The following is a 19,342-nucleotide window of genomic DNA, read 5'->3' on the forward strand; positions in this document are numbered from 1 at the left end:
CAACAACAACAACAACAGCAACCTCGTTCTTGAGCCGCTGTAGGTTATTCACCATCCCTTGTGTTCCCTTGTGAACACAAATCTTTACCGATAACTCTGTTATCGATTAATTTATCGAATTATCGCAAAGTAATATTGCATTGTCATCGCAGTTATACATGTGTGCAAAATTTCAGCTCAATCGGACACCGGGAAGTGTATCAAATTTAACTTCAAGATTTGATTACAAACAACAGCCAAATGAAAGTAAATAAAAGCTTATAATAAAAGCTTATAAAAATGATTAGTACCACTAAGACAGTGGACTTGGCATAATTGAAATCTGTCCCATTTCCCGCTTCATTAAAAAGACTTTAGTTTTAAGTATTGTGACTTCAGTCTCAAAGAAAATATACCAAATGCTACGGTATCGATAAGTATAAAAAGTTACAAATAAATCAAACCGCTTATAATATTAAACTTGTTCCCCTTTTCCAACATTTCTTTTAAAGTTTCAAAATTTCCTGTGACTCGACCTTTCTTCCAAAGATCTAGAGATTTGTTTGGAATTATGAAAAAAGTATCTAAAATTCATAGCAGCTTTATTTGATATTTGTAAAAATAGGCCAACTTCTTAACTAATCTTTGCAACAACGACTTCGATTGCTGTGTGTTTTTTTACATCTATATACATATACACTTAAACTTTATATGGACTGCTAAGCGTTAAACTTTATCTACACTTCTGAAATTGCAGCGCAGAAAATTAGTACTACTAAATTTCAATACGCATTATACTCAGATGCAACTGGAATGTATGTCTATGTTTTACTTCCACACTACCTCTATGAATTATCTCTACAAATGGTGTGTGTCCACTATTCACCGCAACCGATTCAGCTATATGTTATGCACTATGGCCAACAGAGGTGTGTGTCTCCGCGGGTAAAATCCGTTCTGTAGTAGTTATTTAACCTCTCCCGCTAGATGGGTCTCATAACAATATCTAACTGAGGATACGCGTTGTTTTACCCGCAAATGTAGATGTATATTCGTGTAAAAAAAACACGGCTAATACCCAAATGTAAAAATTTTTGTAATTATAATGAAGTAGCGCTCCGTAAACGGATGTAAACATTTTTGGATAGTGCAAGATGGAATTTGTTTATTAGCTCAGAAAGGTCTGATTTGGTGGAAACTCCCAATTACACACGTTTGTAGCTGAATACACTAAACTTTACGTATTGTTAATGCCGTCATTGTGCATAATTTGTGTTTAAAGTTCGTTTCATTGTACACTCTGGTGATTCTTTCAAGCTCTCAAATAATTGTGCATGATGATTCTATATCTAAAATACTATTCCATAATTTCGCTCGTCTAACATTAAATTTGTTATTTGTTCTGATTTGCAATTCATTTGGTTCAGCATTTATAAACTCCTGATAATCACAAATACTGTCCGACTCATTTCCAAATGTATCCTCAGTGCATGGTCGTAAAGCATCCGCGTTTCGGGGTTTGCTGCAAACAAAGTATTTTATCAATTAACACCTTTTCTTTGTATGTCAATATTCAAATAGCCACCAATTGAAATTACCCATATTTAGCAAAGTGCACCAGATTCCCAACAAAAAGCGCTGCAAATTTAGCATCGTTTGATCCTTTCTGAAAATCTGGATATAGCGCCGGTGCACGAAAGGTGTAAATTAAATCATCGCAGTGCACCACACCAAAATCACCAATCGAAACGCCGCCAGTATAAAATTTGGCAAAACTGTAGGGGCCTTTGTAGTTGAACTGGTATAAATATATGGGATATCTCTTGGCATCTACTGTACGTATATAATTATTGACAACATTATAGAAGGGTTGATGAAAAGCGCGATCTGTGATGCACTGTTAAGCAGGAAAAAAGAGATCATACTTATAATGACGCTAATCATTTTAGGGCTATTATAAATTTAAATGCCTAATATTATAATTTTGTTTTATAATATTGACGTTGTGACAGACTTTTTCTATTTGCTACTGTAAGCTGGCCAGGCAACTGCTGAAAAATTTTTTCTCCATAAGGGCAAAGATCAGGTTCTAAAAACTGAACAAATCGGCCCTCAAGTATGTGTCCGAATTAAAAAACTTAAAAGATGAGGTGCTCCCTGGAGTATTGGAGTGAAGAGTTATGATTCTTCCCGTGGGCCCATAAATTTAGTGAAGTGCTGTACAAGCTATATGTAGATATGAATAAAACGCACCACTTAAAATTCGGCACCTTCTTTAGCTAGGGCATGCTCTAGTTAGAAGGCATTCGAGTCGACGCTCAACTTAGCCCGCAGATGAAAAGGGTGGCCTAACTTAGTAGAAAAAGAGGTGGATGATGGATTCGTCTCCCTTAGTGTTTCCAATTTACGACAGTTTTCACAACGTGAAAGATTTGGTTCAGCGTTTTTTGAACTGAAGAGGATAAAGTTGTTTTTAGATATTTATTGCTGAATCAATTGTTTCGGATTACTGTATTTAGGGCCACGACGTAGTCGATATACTTTTGGGATGTAGTACATCGTAGAATTGAAATTTGGCGACTTTAAGTAGATTCACATATAATTTTCCGGTAATCTAATAGTGAATCGCTAAGAAGCGGTCAATTGGCCTGACACAGAGAGGGATCGGAATATGTTCGAGGAGGTCATGCTTTTCATAAGCAACTAAACTCCACGGATTCGAAGGTTCAATAAGTAAAAAAAATCACTCCCGAGACTGTTAGGCTAGTACCGCAAAGGAGCTGTAAAAGATTTCCTCTCACTTTCCTTCTTAATTGGCGCTAAAAAAAAATCATATCGGAACGATTTAGTATGACCACATGATACCTTCTAGGCCATTCCGCCCTCCCATCTCCTACATCCATGAGGAACTTGGGGTCGACAGAGCCTCTGCTGTTAAAGAAACAGGATTCGCTACGGCTAGGTGAGATTGGCAATTGGGTCGGAGATGCTATAAATTGAGCTGGCAACCCCTTGAGAGGGTTGCGCTATACAACGCCTTGAAAAAATTTGGTATTTTAGTCGCCTCTTATGACAGGCATACCTGCCGCGGGTATATTCTAAGCCCCTTAACCCACTGGATTTCTTCTCTTCGACATCTGGCGCCAATTGGAAACATCAAGGAATCGTCCCAATCGGTACTACCCTTCTTCTTCCTTTATATGAGGGTGCCGATAAGAATACTTCCCTGGCTCTGTCAACTATAATCATTCATACAGCTCATATTTAAATCTTCTTCGGTACTCCCAGTGCCGTCTCACTGTGCGTATAGGGAGAAAAGTTTTCCTTAGCCATTTCAACTCATTTACTCACCTCGAGAAAACCATGGGCCGTTATATTGTTCAATTCAGCTTGTCCATCGAAATATTCATCGATAATCTGTTGAGTTTTAGCCGCCCGTTGTCCATGATCAAAGAACTTTGGAAAGTCGAGTAATTTTTGTAGTAACTCGCGAAAATTTGAGTTAAAGTCTTGTCGCAAGGTTTCATTTGCTAGTATCGAGAGAACACGTACGGCGCCCTCTCCTAGAACGATACCTGTCATCCATGGTACAGCCTTGTATTTACCCTCAGACAATAATCGTACCGGGTGGTCAGTCAAAAAGGCATCAGGTGTGCCATGCGTTTCCACAATCGGACGAAAATTAGTCATATGATCAATGTGCCAATACTTGAGGCCGTCACCCGCATTCAACAAATCAGTGGCGTTCATGTGACGTAATTCCTGCACCAACTCGGATGTGCTCAGCTCATCCGAATGGCTAATATTACAAAATTTAGCAAATGTGCGGGTCTGCTGAAGAGGATTTTCCGTGATGCTGAAAGGAACATTTGCTGTGCCGCTCATTGCAATTATACTGCGGAACAGGCCTGCAATTGTTTGTTATTTCTTTAACATATTTTGTATGAGTAGAGAGACTTTTACTCACCTTCGGATTGTTTACTTAATACATGCAGATGCGCAGAAACAGCACCAGCACTCTGTCCAAACAGGGTAATTTTTTCTGGATCACCGCCGAATTCAACGATATTTCGTTTTATCCAAAGTAGTGCAAGATTTTGATCTTTAAGACCTAAATTACCAGGCATGTTGGCATCGTTTGTTGAGAGAAAACCTGAAAAGAGGAAAAATATAAGTAAACGACAAGAGTCTCTGCAAACACTTTTGGTGCTTACTTACCAAACGGCCCTAATCTATATGCGATTGTAACCAATATGACCTCGTTTGTATCCATTAAATACTCCGGTCCATGAAAGAGGGGGCTGGCTGTACCACTAAACCAACCACCGCCATGAATATAAACCATTACTGGTAATGAACGCTGGGACTCAATCTAATTGATTAAAAACAATTGAGTCTTGTGGTTGAAGATAATGCAAGTCAACTTACGATTGGGCTGTAGACATTCAAATAAAGGCAATCCTCAACTCCATCCACCACAGGAACCGGTAATATATAATTTTTTTGCAAACAATTCGGTTTTGGTTTGGCTGCATCTAAAATGCCATTCCAACCTCGGAACTCTTTGGGGTTCTGTGGATCAAATTTGATTTGTGAAATGGAAAAAGTACGGAAAAATGTTTAGGAATGAACCGATGCAAAAATTCGGCTTTGGTTTTGATTTTCAAAAATAATTTTGGCTTTATTTCGTAATGAAAATATAAGAAACAAATTTGGCCAAACATTTTGCAATAAGAAAAGGACTGGCAAAACTCACTATTTGTTTTATCACCACGTAGAAGTTTAACCCGGTGCATTGTGTCCCCACCAGCTCTTCTACTGCCGTAGGTGGACATTTGACTCCTCAGAATGCTTTCGGACACGTTCCCCTATTTGCCTGGAAGGGGAGCTGCATCAAGTTGTTGTCTATTCTTTTATCGAGGATATAACGCAAAAGGGTTGACAGATCCAGCGACTGTGTCGCAACGCTTTTTATCCGTAATAGTGATAAAACAGAAATAAGACCTAAATTGTAGTTCGCAATCAGGCTTGCCAATAATAAGATCCTATCCTCACTGCATGACAGTTACCTACGACAATATAAATAAATGAAACCATGATTTTTGCATCTATCTTCTTTTAGTTGCCGTAGAAAGCTGCGAGCGAGGATCAACTTACTGCGACATCTAGTGCCACTTAGCGGCTGCACAAGTCACAGGCTTATTGGCTCATACTATCGCAGCCTAGTTGCCGGCACTGTCATCAGTCACTGCAGTTTCTTCGAAACTGTCGCCGTATTTGACTGCGATCTTTTCGTCGCAGTGATTAAATCAAAGGTGTATGAACATTTATCAACTCTCATTTCAAGTACTGCCAAAAACCTTGACAAAGCCGACACTGAATCGGTTTTTGTAGCCGTAAACAAGATTTAGGGATGGTTGCAGGCGTGGGCGAGTTTTGAATACGGTATGCTCCGGCACCAGCACCATGTGGTACTAGAGCGACTGGCGTGGGAGCGATTTTTTTATCCTTTCGACGTGCTTTTAATCTACGATAGTCCAGGTAATGCTCTTCAACTGTAGGGTACTGCTTTGAGCAAACCGAGAGGTTAGGTTAGGTTGAACTGGCCGTTCCTTGAGGAAGTTTGTTTTTATCGACCAAACTGAAAAACCCTATTAAAAACTAGGACCTATGTTGCATCAGCACCATGTGGTACTAGAGCGACTGGCGTAGGAGCGACTTTTTTTATCCTTACGACAGGCTATTAATCTACGATAGTCCAAGTAATGCTCTTCAACTGTAGGGCACTGCTTTGAGCAAACCGAGAGGTTAGGTTAGGTTGAACTGGCCGTTCCTTGAGGAAGTTTGTTTTTATCGACCAAACTGAAAAACCCTATTAAAAACCAGGACCTATGTTATAAAATAACTCCGTCCTGTTGGCAAATACTAGAAGCTTTCTAGGACTTAAGCCACTTGCTGCTTCTAGATCTGACGGATGTATCACTCCTAATAGCTGGAGTCTTAGCCTGGCAAGCGAAGGGCACGAGCACAGAACGTGCTCGATCGTTTACTCCTCCAACCCGCACTTCCTACATCTGCTATCATTGACCAAACCTAATTAAAAGGCATGTGAAGCCAGAAGGCAGTGTCCAGTCAGAATACCCGTCAAGAGTCTCAGTCCTCTCTTTTTAATGAACCCACGCCTTTCCCGCTTGGTCGATCATGTGCACTTCTCGCCTTCTCTTAATCTCGCCCAGTCTAATTGGGACGTCCATGGTAAAAGCTTTAAGGGATGCGCCCTTTTTAGCTAGTTCATCTGCTTTTTCATTCCCGTCTATTCCCATATGCCCTGGGACCCAATATAGATCAATGCTTCTCCCTGTCCCGATTCTTTCCAGAGACTGCTTACACTCTAACACGCATTTAGATGCTATGCTATGCGAGATTATTGCCTCAATTGCTGCTTGACTGTCAATATAAAAGTCAACATGGCTGCAGCTTAAGCTGTTCTCTTCCAGTGCTTCTACTGATTTGGTTACGGCTAATATTTCCGCTTGGATAACGCTACAGTAATCTGGCAGCCCGTAGTTTCTGTTTAATTCCGGATCAGCACAGTATACCGCAGACCCTACTCCTTCCACTACTTTGGAACCATCTGTTTACACCTGTATCGCCTCGTCCGCCATTTGAGTACCCTTGCGCCAACCGTCTACCTCGAAGCGCAGATAGGGAATCAGGTAGTATGTTCGTCTTATGATTGATGATGCTATACTACGTATGGTCGGCACTCAAGCTGCTCCGCGGCACCGAGCCTAGTTGCAGTTGTTAACGCTAATCGCACACCGGGAACGAATGATAAGATCACTCTCTGATTAACTGCTTCGCTTTTGCAATGAAAAGGCAGGAGTACTTTGACTTATGCGCAGTAGATTCTATAAAAGATCCATCCATGGTGGGTGTCAGTTTTATTTGGAGCTATGTATGTATTCTTTTGGAACTTATGAAATAGGTGTTACAGTGAGGAAGTTTTTTTTTATGAAAAAGAGCCATTTTTATGTCCAAATGTGAATATAACAAAAAAAGCAAGGCGAATCCGGTTACAAAAATGAATGCGTATATATTTAGCAAGCAAAACTCTGGCGACCCAAATTTTCTTACGGAGGAAGGGCATGGGGTGAGCTAGAAGGTTTAAAATGACCATATTAAAATGTTCCCAAGATAGTCGGGTTAATTGTGACCATCAACATCGATAACACTGCCCAAAAATTGCGGGGATGGTCTTTACCGCTACAAGAAGAAGAATCCACCCTATCTGATACTAACTTTAGGTACCTGCCATATCGGTTGAGTGAAATATCATCCTATCTCGGTTTTTATTTAACTTAACTTAAAAAACTTTTGGAAAATGTCCTATTTCAACCCTATTTGAGAATTTCTTAAGATATTCCCCTCAGAAGTAGATTTATAAGGGAATATACATTAGCCAAAACTACATTTGATTTTATATATAGTCTACAGAAACCGACTGATACTAGTCCCTTCGCCTGAGACGGTTACCGAATCGTCAATTTTGCAAATCGAAATTTTAGAGAAATTTATGAAGTCACGCTTACGGTTTCATTCCTTAAATTATATCTCGAGCAACCAACTTACAGCGAATCGTAATTCTCCCACTGGCGGTAAAGCATACGGTATACCTAGATATGCTTCAAAATTTTCACCTTCAAATCCGCTCATGTATTTGCCCTGTAAACAGCCTAAAGTGCCTACACAAATTTTGGGTGCATCGAATGATTTATGTTTTGACACTGGTTCCTCCACCAATGATTTGGTGGTAACTTTCGTTATGTTCGTTGTTGTTGGTTGAAAGCATAGTAATGTGAACATAAGAATTGTTTGCCAAATATTATGAGGTGATTGCATGATTGTAATATTACAAGAGGAACTTGAAGGCGAGACCCGTTGCCAATGCTTCTAGAAGGCCAAGCTTTGTTTACTGTTATTATGACTATTTTTCTTTGTTTGCGGTGAAGTTCGAGTTGCAGTTACATCCTTCGGCGCTCGCAGCTTTCCTATACTAAATTGTTTTTACATACAGAGGTACATATATGTATACATAAGACCGGGTGCTTTGCCATAAGAAACAAAAATAAAATAATTTAAATAAAATTTTTAAGTTAAACGGTTTTATTGAAAACAATACTTACATGAAGTAATAATAATATTAAAAGCTAGAAAATAATTAGGTAGGTCCTAATTTCGGCGGCCACCATGGTGTGATGGTAGCGTGCTCCGCCTAACACACCGAATGCTCTGGGTTCACACCCCGGGCAAAGCAACATCAAAATTTTAGAAATATGGTTTTTCAATTAGAAGAAATTTGTTGTAAGCGGGGTCGCCCCACGGCAGTGTTTGGCAAGCACTCCGAGTGTATTTCTGCCATGAAAAGCTCTCAGTGAAAACTCATCTGCCTCGCAGATGCCGTTCGGAGTCGGCATAAAACAAGTAGGTCCCGTGGCGCCACTTTGTAGGAAATATTAAAAGAATCATGACGCAAATTGGAAGAGAAGCTCGGCCTAAAATCTCTTCGGAGGTTATCGCGCCTTACATTTATTTTATTAAATATTGTTTTCAATAAAACCGTTTAACTAAACAAATTTTTTAATTACATATTTTATTTTCAAGTTTTTAGTCTTTATTTAATTGCCTATTATTTCTCATTCTATTTAGTTCATTTAGTGACTCATTATTACAAGGATTCTTTCCTGACAATTTGCTACAATCTAAGTCCTCAATACATAATCCTTCCAAAGGCTATACTCGACTCTGCGCCACGTATGCTTGTCCCTCCTCCAACTCCAAAATATTTTGATGTAACTTTTATTAAGTATGTTAATTAATTTTGGTTTATGTACTTTTAAAAGACTGTTGTCTTACATGTAACATTTGTTCCAAATATGAGCCAAATCGGACATCATATGTCGCTATTATGTGTTCCAAATATCAGCCAAATCGGACCACAAATACGATTTTTTTGAATGTCTCGATCCCTGCGCCATCTAGCGGCATTTTTCATATGTCGCTTTCTATTCATTTATATATTATGTGTTCTAAATATGAAAAAAATCGGACTATGAATACGATTTTTTTAAATATTTCGATCCATGCGCCACCTATCGGAGTGTTTTTCTAACTATTGCATTGTCATCGGGTTCTGAACTATATTCCAAGTTTCAAGCTTGTAGGTTATCGGGAAGTTACTTAAATTTCAATTACAAAATTTGTGCCAACCAGCCAGCCTGTCCAGTCAAGCTAAATAAAAACGCGTGCAGATCTTTAATCACGTTAGATGGAGCTTCTCAAGACTAAAATAATTTCACATCAATTTAAAAAATCGGATGTCAAAAAAAATATGTTAGAGCTTGTGTTGGCACCAAGTCGAACCGGGTTTGTCTCCAAACTAATTTTGACAAATGATAACAGAAAATCATGACAATGCTTGGTTGTCATGGACGAAGGGAAGTCAAACCATTTATATTTCAATCACCATCAGCCCTTATTTGCAGGATATGTGCTCTCTTCGATTTATACTCTTAACAAAACTGACAGTATTATAGCAGTTGCCAAATAGATAAGGTGATGACAAAGAGTGACGTGTTGTTTCCCTCTAATAAACTGATACCTCCGTAGAAGCATTACTCGTATTTTTCCTCAGAAAGATGTATATTACTTTTGTTGATATTTTTGCCATAAAAACACACTTTTGGAGTTCTATGTCGGATATGGATGCAAGTCGCCCCGATACTAGCCCGACGTGAACGATTTGTGTGAACCCTTCAAACATTGGGTCCACTCGCATTGCTTATCTGCTCTCCAAATTGGGTCTGGAGTTATAAGACCCCTTTCCTCATCGTTTGAGTATGGATATAATGTACTTAGCAACGGTACCAAGTGAATGAGAAATATTCTCCCACTGCTCTGCTCGGGTACAAAGTGCAGTACAATACTACCCTCAGAAAGCAAATGAGGTGAGGAGAATCGATTAATTGTCTGCTCCGTGAGCAGCTTTTATAGGATACACTTTGCTTGCACCCCTGGGCATTCTCTAAAGCTTTTGCGTACCTCGTATGTGAAAAAACGAGGCATTTAGGTCTATATTGAATTATCGGATAGTGTCCAAATGCAAGACACTGTAAACCGCAGCCGTTGATCATTACATGATCTATTTGGTCTCATTTTCGCCGGATCTTTTTAAGTTGTAATGTGGAACTACAAATAACAATAGCTTCCCAGGGGATTACAGCACCTAGCCCACTTTGAAATTAAACTCGCAAAGTAGAGGCGCTTTTATGAATAATTTTTGATTACTTTTATTCTGTCAATGCGCAAGCGCAGTTGAACGAAAATCCTTCCTTGGCGAATTTATATAAGATCAAAGGTCAAATCATATAAGGCAAACTGTAGTTCACTGTAAAAATTAAATGCAACGTTCTGAGACAATACATAGGTTGGTCTGATGACCTAAAACTCTCAAGACCTCTTTAACTCTCGGTTTATTTGTTCTATTTTATCGTTCAGAATAAAGAATATGGACATGAACATATCGTCGGTTCCATGGAAGAACAACTTTATTATGAGGCCTCTATGTACTGCGACCTCAATTTAGATCTATTCTGCTTGACTTTTAGCTAATTTTTGTGGGCGGTGGCTTTTAATGTATTTTTGTATCTCTTGAAGCTTTCTCTTTGAAGCTTCATAACAAGAAAGGACAAAGAATCACGCCACCTAGATGAGAACGTCTCTGCCCTGCCAGAGCGGCGCATTCGTAGAGTTTGTGAACCGGCGTTTTATCCTCCAGCTCACAAAAGCGACGGATTTGTGTATCCGAGAGATTTAACTTATTTATGTGATATCGTACACTATAGTGTCTGTCCCGTTTAGACCCAGTAAGAGTTCGTAAGTCCACTCTGCTTAGGTTAAGTTACTCTCGGTGTACAATCCAGTGTCGTCGGAAACTGCTTTGCTTCCGAGCTACTAATGATTTTACCAGTGTGTGCTTTGTGAGTCCACATAAGGACTCTAGACCGTATATTGCTGCTAAAACACCCTGCTTAACTAGGTCGGCTACCTGTCCATTAGCCTCTTGTCCCTGATGCCCCGGAAACCCATCCCAACAAAACTTTGTTTTTGGCTCACTGATCATTTAGCACTCCAATGCTTTCATTCACTAGCTTAGAAGTAATTGTGTAAGACTGAAATGTATGTAAGGCTACCTCGCATTCTCTACTGCAAAAATATATGGATTCTGGGAAACAGAGAGTTTTGTCACCTCGAAATTCCGAGAGATTGTGAGCGTATGGACCATTGCACCACGTAGTTGCAATAAAGGATTTCCTATGAATTTCCTTTCTACTTTCATATGATCTGTAATAATTCCGCTGTTTAGCTCAGAGATATTTTGAAATCTAAGTGCTGCCACTTTCTCTATTATAATAGGGAAGGGAGGTATTTCCACTAACTAAGTGCATAAAGAAGGCACGTTGTACTCGTAACTATTTTGGGTGGTCTTCGACCACCAAGCTCAGGAAGCATAAGTGACTATTGATTTTACAACAGTATTAAATGTCTAGTATACCATATTGGGAGATAGGCATTATAAAGTCGAGTGCATACGAATAAAGCTCTTGTTGCTTTGTTTAGAATAGTATCTATATGAGCATTCCACGTGAGGGTTCTGGCCAGTGTACTCCCTATGTATTTTGCTTTCATTGAAAAGCGGATTTGGGCACAAGTTTTCCTCCCAGCTGAACACTGATTGTTCTTTTCTTTAGCATGGATAGCACCCAGCGAATGATCATTGGGCTTATATCCTTGCCAATCTTAGCTTGATCGATGGCTTGTTGTTTCGTGTTATCGAAAAGCTCTGGGATACCAATAAGAGCGAGGTATACTGAGTCCTACACCTAGGGAGTTGGTTTAGGCTAACCTCCTTAGTGAGCTTATCTTATGCTTTCTTCGTGCCCTTTAGGAGATACGAACTAAGACAAATCGGTCGTACCGACGAGGGCAGTTGCTTGGGTTTCCCGGGCCTTGGTATGAATACTACCTCAAGAATAACATATTTCAATATTCTAGTGAAAAATGACCAAAGTTCGTGCTTTGCATAGAAGGCTAGCACAGTTCGTTGTTCCCGAGGATGGATAGCACATTTCGTTCTTTGTTTAGTTCTTCCTTCGTTATATCTTTTCCAAAGTGCAAATGTGCCTACTTTAGTACACTACACTGCACAAAAATACTTCACTTCGTTATAAGCATTTAAGTTATTAATTTTCCATTATTTGTAATCTTGGCAGCGTATCGCAAAAACCAGCACATAAAATCGTTTTCAATTATACCGAACGAATATTTTCTCGCGCAACCATTTAATATGACTTTCCGAATACTTCTGACAACTTTTAGACCTAGCAAAATTGGTTTCATTCTTTGATTACAGTGAAAAGTAGTAAGCTGCTACAACAACAAAAGCAAAAAGAAAATAAATACATATCAACAAAACCGGCGAGAACACAAACTCCAATAGCTACTCTAGTTATTTGTTATATAAATATTTACGAGATATATGTATATATCAACATTAGACCGCTTCGAGGGAAAAAAATGTAAAACTTTTTTCCGACCCAGTTCAATACTTTATTTTGATGCTAGCAATAAAAACACTTGTACACAAATCAATTTTGGCTATGCTGCCAACGAACTATAAAACTTTGTTCTAGTGAACTTTTGTGATAGGGATGCTCTTTATCAGGCTTGAAGTTAAATTCCAATGGTCTTAAAAACTTCCATTTTGTAGCAATGGAATATTGATTGAATATTTTTATACTTAGCTGCTCACAGAGTATATTAATTTTGTTCGCATAACCGTACCCCGTAACGGCATAAACTAATCGAGATAGTCTTCTATAATCAGAATTATCTGGGCGAAAAAAGAAATTCATTTAGCCATGTCCGTCCGTCCGTCTATCCGTCAACACGATAAGTTGAGTAAATTTTGAGGTATCTTAATGAAATTTGGTATGTAAGTTCCTGGGCACTCATCTCAGTTTGCTATTTTAAATGAACGATATCGGACTATAATCACGCCCACTTTTTCGATATCGAAAATTTCGAAAAACCGAAAAAGTGCGATAATTCATTACCAAAGACGGATAAAGCGATGAATCTTGGTAAGTGGATGGACCTTATGACGCAGAATAGAAAATTTGTAAAATTCTGTACAATGGGTGTGGCACCGCCCACTTTTAAAAGAAGGTAATTTAAAAGTTTTGCAAGCTGTAATTTGTCAGATGTTGAAGATATCATGATGAAATTTAGCAGGAACGTTACTCGTATGACTATATGTGTTCTAAATAAAAATTAGCAAAATCGGATGACGAACACGCCCACTTTCAAAAAAAAATTTTTTTTTAGTAAAATTTTAGCGAAAAATTGAATATCTTTACAGTATATAAGTAAATTATGTCCACATTGAACTCCAGTAATGATATGGTGCAACAACATACAATTTCAAATTGGGCGTGGCTCCGCTCTTTTTCATTTAAATTGTCTAGAATGCTTTTAATGCCATAAGTCGAACAAAAATTTACCAATCATTGTGAAATATGGTAGGGCATAGCTTCTATGACGATAACTCTTTTCTGTGAAAATGGGCGAAATCGGTGGAAGCCGCGCCCAGTTTTTATACACAGTCGACCGTCTGTCTTTCCGTTCGGCCGTTAACACGATAACTTGAGCAAAAATCGATATATCTTTACTAAACTTAGTTCACGTACTTATCTCAACTCACTTTATCTTGTTATAAAAATGGCGGAAATCCGACTATGACCACGCCCACTTTTTCGATATCGAAAATTACGAAAAATTAAAAAAATGCCATAATTCTATACCAAATACGAAAAAAAGGATGAAACATGGTGATTGGATTGGTTTTTGACGCAAAATATAACTTTAACACTCCCTTTTAAAATAGGTACTCTTTAATACCTTTCATTTGATACCCATGTCATACAAACACATTGAAGGGTTACCCTAGTTTCATTTTCCTACATGGTGATTTTCCCTTATTTGACAAAGGATGAAGGAAAATCGTTCCAAAAAACGTCACCCTTGGTCTACAATTTGGTCGATATTTCGAAAACATATGTGATATGGAATTAAAAACCACTTATAAAGCAACTACGAAACCCTACGAAACCAACGCAGCTATAATTATACTCAGATGAGCAGAGCTCACAGAGTATATTAATAACGGTATTTCGTAACGGAATAAACTAATCGATATACATTTATAATTCCAAATATCAAAAATAAAAATACATTCTTGGTATACGGCTCACAATTTCCACCTTATAGGAGTCATATATGGTCTTTTATGATTATAGGTTTAGATTTTATCGAGGCACATATTTCGGACTCATAACTAAGAGCGCTTCGAAAATATTTCACGGGTGATTTAAAAAAAAAGATAAAGAAATGCGTTGAAATTATACCAAATTTTCATATTTAAAAAAATATTCAAATAACACGAATTGATAGCTGAAAAGGATAGCAAAGGCAAGTTGATCCACTTTTTAGTAATACCATTTGTATGTATCCATGAAAAGACAATTTTGTCTTCAAAGCTCAACTCAAAATGGACTTGACATATTCCATAATTAGATGGCATACGGCAGAGAAAAAAATTTTCTGCTTGGAACTCTTTACCCATGGTCAAAGAGTATATATTTGTTAAGAGGCGTCACTCGATACTTTGTTGTTGCCAAAGCAACCCTGTCATGTCGAATGTGATTCTCAAGGAAGTTTTGTTCAGTTTTTTTTAATTGAATCCTATATAGTTATGCGGTAAAGTGACTTTGCATAATTACGATTTTTTGAAAGAGAATTAATTAATTAATTTAATACAATCAGTAAAATAAACACAAATACCCCACGAAAATGTATAGAAAGCGTTTTTATAAATACATCTGATAAAAAAAACCAACGACTACCTTGAGAAAACATCGAGTAATTTGCTTTGGCAACAACAAAAGTATCGAGTGACGCCTCTTGACGTATGAATATCGCCACAAACTTACAGGAACGAGGCTAGAAAATATAGCCAAATCGGCTCCCACTGCTTATCGTGGGCCAACAAGTAACAGATATGCTAAATATTAGTATAGCTGAACGCCACCATTTAGTGAAATTCCTTGAACTAATTTTTTACAAAGAGAGGGCAAAAAATTTTGAAAATATTACATTTCGTATGACACGTCTATATATTGCTACACAAACTCTCAATATCGTCGATATGCTTGAATGCACAGCTTGAACATATGTACATTCGGTGAGTTGCATTTAATGTAAAATTAAACAATGACAAGCTTTTCTAATTAATTATTTTTAATGATCAAGAGGCACACGTGCTTCTTTAAATGAATTTTAAATTTAGTGTTGTATGAATTTTAATTACACAATTTTTTTGGTAATACCTATAAGACACTACTTTATTTTCTTGTATTTTTTCTGGATTTTTCCTGTACTTTTTCTTCAATTTTTTGTCGCCCTCCCTCCTAATGCGCCCTAAGCATTGGTGTAAGTGTGTAAACTATATTCCAAAAAACTAACGAAATACCAGAAATATACAACCTGGTTCATTAAAAGCAAACAAGCCAGTTTGTATTTCGTTAGGTTGTTTGACATTCGGCTGCTTTTTCTTTGTTTGTAAATTTTGTCCACATTTTGCATTACGTGGTATTAATTGGAACTCAAATCTTCACCTACCACCAAACAGAAGAAGGCTTCTTCTTATTAACTTACCCACTCTAGAAAATTGCAGAATATTACTTGGGGTATTGTTTATCCATAAACTCATTATTGGAGAAATTGACTCCGCTGACCTTCTAAGCCAATTGAATTTTGCTGTCCCTCCTAGAGTATCCAGACACTATGTACCTTTTCATTTACCCCTTTGTCGTCGAAACTTTGCCAAAAATAATCCTCTGCTTATCTGGTGTTCGCACTACAATAACTTGTATAGCTGTATTAGTCTTGAATGTACTTTTGCCACTTTATGTAATGCAATACTCGCCTGTCTAACCTGATAGGTAGCATCTAATTTATTTTTTTTACACGCCGGCATTATTTGTCCCGCAAAAAACCCAGATACGATATCGTATAACGATGGGTTGGATACATTGACTCTTCAACCTGGAACATTAAAAAGAAACAAGACAATACTGTGTTGATTGGAATCTGATGCATTCCAACAACGTTAAAAACATGATTTCTCACGAGATACTGACCGGAATCGCATTCCGGCAGTATAATTTGATGGGTCAGGCATCGAGTTGATTGGACTCCGGTACATTTCAACAACGCAAGTCGTGTCACTTTTTTATGCATTGTGAAGACATACGACACTATTCTAACGGAGTTCTGCCGCATTCCGACGACATACTGATTGGAATCTTGTTTGCATTCCCACAGGAAGCCGATTGGAACCCTGCGCATTCCGAATGCTTGCTGAGCGGAATCTGATCCATTCCGCCAGCATACGATTTTATCTTGTTTTCTTTTATTTCTAGCTATATATTCAGAAATTTAATTGTATTGTTATATTATTTGTTGTACTATAATATTGTTGAAATTTCGATATATTTATTTAAATTTTAGCTTTTGAACTGTATACATACATATGTACGTCTATTTTTATCATGTCAGTCGACCATTTTTCGTTTGTTATCGACTTTAAATAAATAAATAAATAAAAACGCAATTATACTCAACATTTTTGTGAAATAACGTCCGTTTGAACTTCCAGATCTCGTTTATGGAGTACTAAACAACTTCCGGAAATTCTGGCTGTGTGTAACTGCCAATAGTTGAAACCTAGCGTGTGTTCAAGCTGGTCATAGCTAAAGGCAGTGCGTGACTGTTTCTTTGCAGCTGTTCTCGACGTAGCTCATGCCAATGCTGTATAAAGGGATATCCGTTCTTTCTTCATGCAGGCCAGTGGCCAGTGATTGTGGCAATGATACTAAAGAAATTGTTTCAGATTAAAAACAATTTTTTTTGATTTGAAAGCTTTTGAAACGCGTTTTTTGTCGAATATAGTTACAGTATAAGACCCCAGGACTTCTGCATGGAAGATACTAGTCGAGTTTGAAGGACGGGCTGACAGCGACAGCTAAAATTGCTGTGAAGCTTTCAGCTCCTAAACCGAAGTCCATATGTCCTTCTTAGAACTTATCTATGACGCGTTATGCACACCATCATTTTCCCTAAATGTCAAATGTGACTAACAGATTGTTTATTGCGACCACATTCTCTAACAAAGCCCTTGGCTAAAGCTTTCATTAACTATTATTGAAAATTGGTTTTTTGTAAAATACGAAATTAATCTTTTATGTATATGGTTGGCTCATCTCATCAGCTGATTTTATTTATTTCATTGCATGGTCGATGGGATTGTCAAAGGGAGATGGCAAGCTCAAAATGAAACCAACACATTGGCAACATTTTCTTACACATACAAAAACTGCTAAGTTTAATGTTTCCATTCCGTACCATTCGCACCAACACCAATACAAATATTTTGGCAATTTGAACAGGCATATTTTGTTATTGTACAGATGAGCCAACCATATAGTTGAACCATGCTTTTATGTGTGTCTTTTGCCGTCATCCGGTGGCAAAATCCTGAGCCAGATAAATAATTTTGCATGTAAATCTAGATAGAAGTCTGGTTCAATTTGTGAGTCAGATAATTTGTTAATTACTTCTTTTTAGGTTGGCAACGCGGCCTTTAATAAACCTTCTTTTTCAAAAATATATGTCGCTGCTTAGCCTTTCGCCGTATGAGTTAAATGAAAAACAGCGGCGACATCTGCCTATCACATTTCACGTGTGCGAAAATTTTACATCTGCTTTTCAAATCTCTCAGTGATCCAGAGCATTCCCGTGAGAAGTGAGCGTGAGCCGGAGCTGTAAAACTCACTGGAAGACGGCATTTGTCTGAGGTATCTGCTGCCGGAGTTGCCTTTGTGCTGCTAAAATTTAATGATTAATCAATTGTGGGAAGAAGTCCATTTAAGTAAATGGTAGATTGTATGTGGAATGATGGAAATGAATTGCAATTAAAAATCTGCTTAATCAGGCAAGTTTTTGGACGCATTCAGTATTTTTTTCTCTGTGAAAAAGTTTAAAAAAATCAAAATCGTGTATACTTGCCTAAAAGGGACCAAAAATGCCAAAAATGGGCCAGCGTACCAGACGGGCCAAAATGGCAACCGTGGCTGCAGGTGTAAACAGACTCGGATTCAGTACGTCGAAATACATGAGTTTTGATGAGAGCTTTTCTCTGCTAGGGGGGTGTTGGAATTACAGTAACCGAAATCGAACTTACAAACCGGAATCGGAAGTGATATTGCTGATAAAACCAGGGTGCATGCGACACATATCTGCTAAATTCATGTGAATGGTGATTACATAAAATAATACAAATGAAATAATATTAAATAAAATAATTTAAAAAAAATTTTAAGTTAAACGGGTTTATTCAAAACAATACATACTTTAAGTAATAATAATACTAAAAGCTACAAAATAATTAGGTAGGTCCTACGTTCTAGTCATCACACTCCTCATCAAACTAGGGCGTTGATCAGACAATTAAATAAAAGCGTTGAAAGCGTCAAATTTCTATCGATAGTCATAACAAAGACCAACTTAACCTTAATCAGGTTCTGCTACGCCTCACATTTTTAGAAATTTCACGCGCCGAAAGCTTTTATTTAATTGTCTGATCAACGCCCTAGATTGATGACCAGTCGTTCTGTTTACCGGAGCGACTCAGGATTTTTCCCGACCAAGGACTGTAATTTCAGTGTAACCCCATTTAATTTGTTGTGTCCCTCCCACAAATAGTCACCCTCCCAGCAGCTCCTTGCAGCGGGACTGCGCCATACTCTCCTGCTACGGGAAGGTATCGAACCCAATCCGGGTCCGTCTCCTGACACCGGTCCTGAAAAATGATTTCGCAGCGGCTGCCGGAAAATAATATTTTTAGGACGGTCATACTTTTGTCAGTGTGTCACGTGCAAGGGATGGTTGCATCGGACAGGTTGTTCTGGGTAAGACCCCAAAACCCGACGTCCTCGTAACTTGAATAAATGTTTTGTGGCTCCTTGCTGTTCACTCCCAAGGGCGTCCTCTAGTCTACGCCTTAGCCCCCCCCACTAACTTCCAGCAGCTCTGCTGCTCAGAAAGCCACACAAGTACCCGCTGCTGCTCGCGCCCTAAAAAAGGAAAGTGGGATGAATACAAATCCTTTACAGACAGCCGCTTT

At 38.2% G+C, this 19,342-nt stretch overlaps 1 protein-coding gene across 11 annotated transcripts; it reads right to left on the reverse strand.

Moving 5' to 3' along the window:
• Positions 1-460: 460 nt before the first annotated feature.
• On the reverse strand, positions 461-16,723 carry LOC137244646 (juvenile hormone esterase-like). Of its 11 annotated transcripts, XM_067773939.1 has the most exons (9): positions 12,077-12,388; positions 8,628-9,068; positions 7,612-8,035; positions 4,408-4,551; positions 4,198-4,351; positions 3,947-4,132; positions 3,331-3,887; positions 1,578-1,876; positions 461-1,501 (listed from the first exon to the last, which is right to left on the reverse strand). In XM_067773939.1, the coding sequence occupies exons 3-9, from the start codon at positions 7,879-7,881 to the stop codon at positions 1,300-1,302; spliced, it is 1,812 nt and encodes a 603-aa protein (XP_067630040.1). In that variant the 5' UTR covers positions 7,882-8,035; positions 8,628-9,068; positions 12,077-12,388; the 3' UTR covers positions 461-1,299. The 11 variants fall into 11 exon arrangements, with proteins under 11 accessions (XP_067630040.1, XP_067630044.1, XP_067630046.1 ...); XM_067773943.1 differs by lacking the exons at positions 8,628-9,068; positions 12,077-12,388 and adding an exon at positions 16,689-16,723; XM_067773945.1 differs by lacking the exons at positions 8,628-9,068; positions 12,077-12,388 and adding an exon at positions 15,949-15,994.
• Between the last annotated feature and the right edge of the window lie 2,619 nt (positions 16,724-19,342).

Source organism: Eurosta solidaginis, chromosome 3 (assembly GCF_040869045.1).
Source record: "Eurosta solidaginis isolate ZX-2024a chromosome 3, ASM4086904v1, whole genome shotgun sequence".
In the NCBI taxonomy this organism is placed as follows: Eukaryota; Metazoa; Arthropoda; class Insecta; order Diptera; family Tephritidae; genus Eurosta; species Eurosta solidaginis.

Bases quoted from the DNA above. Each gene is read 5' to 3' on its own strand.
- LOC137244646 (XM_067773943.1), bottom strand. From the start codon at position 7,881: ATGCAATCACCTCATAATATTTGGCAAACAATTCTTATGTTCACATTA. The intron at 4,552-7,611 runs GTAAGTTGGTTG...TTTGATCCACAG, and splicing joins TGGGAGAATTACGATTCGCT to AACCCCAAAGAGTTCCGAGG. The intron at 4,352-4,407 runs GTAAGTTGACTT...TTAATCAATTAG, and splicing joins TGAATGTCTACAGCCCAATC to ATTGAGTCCCAGCGTTCATT.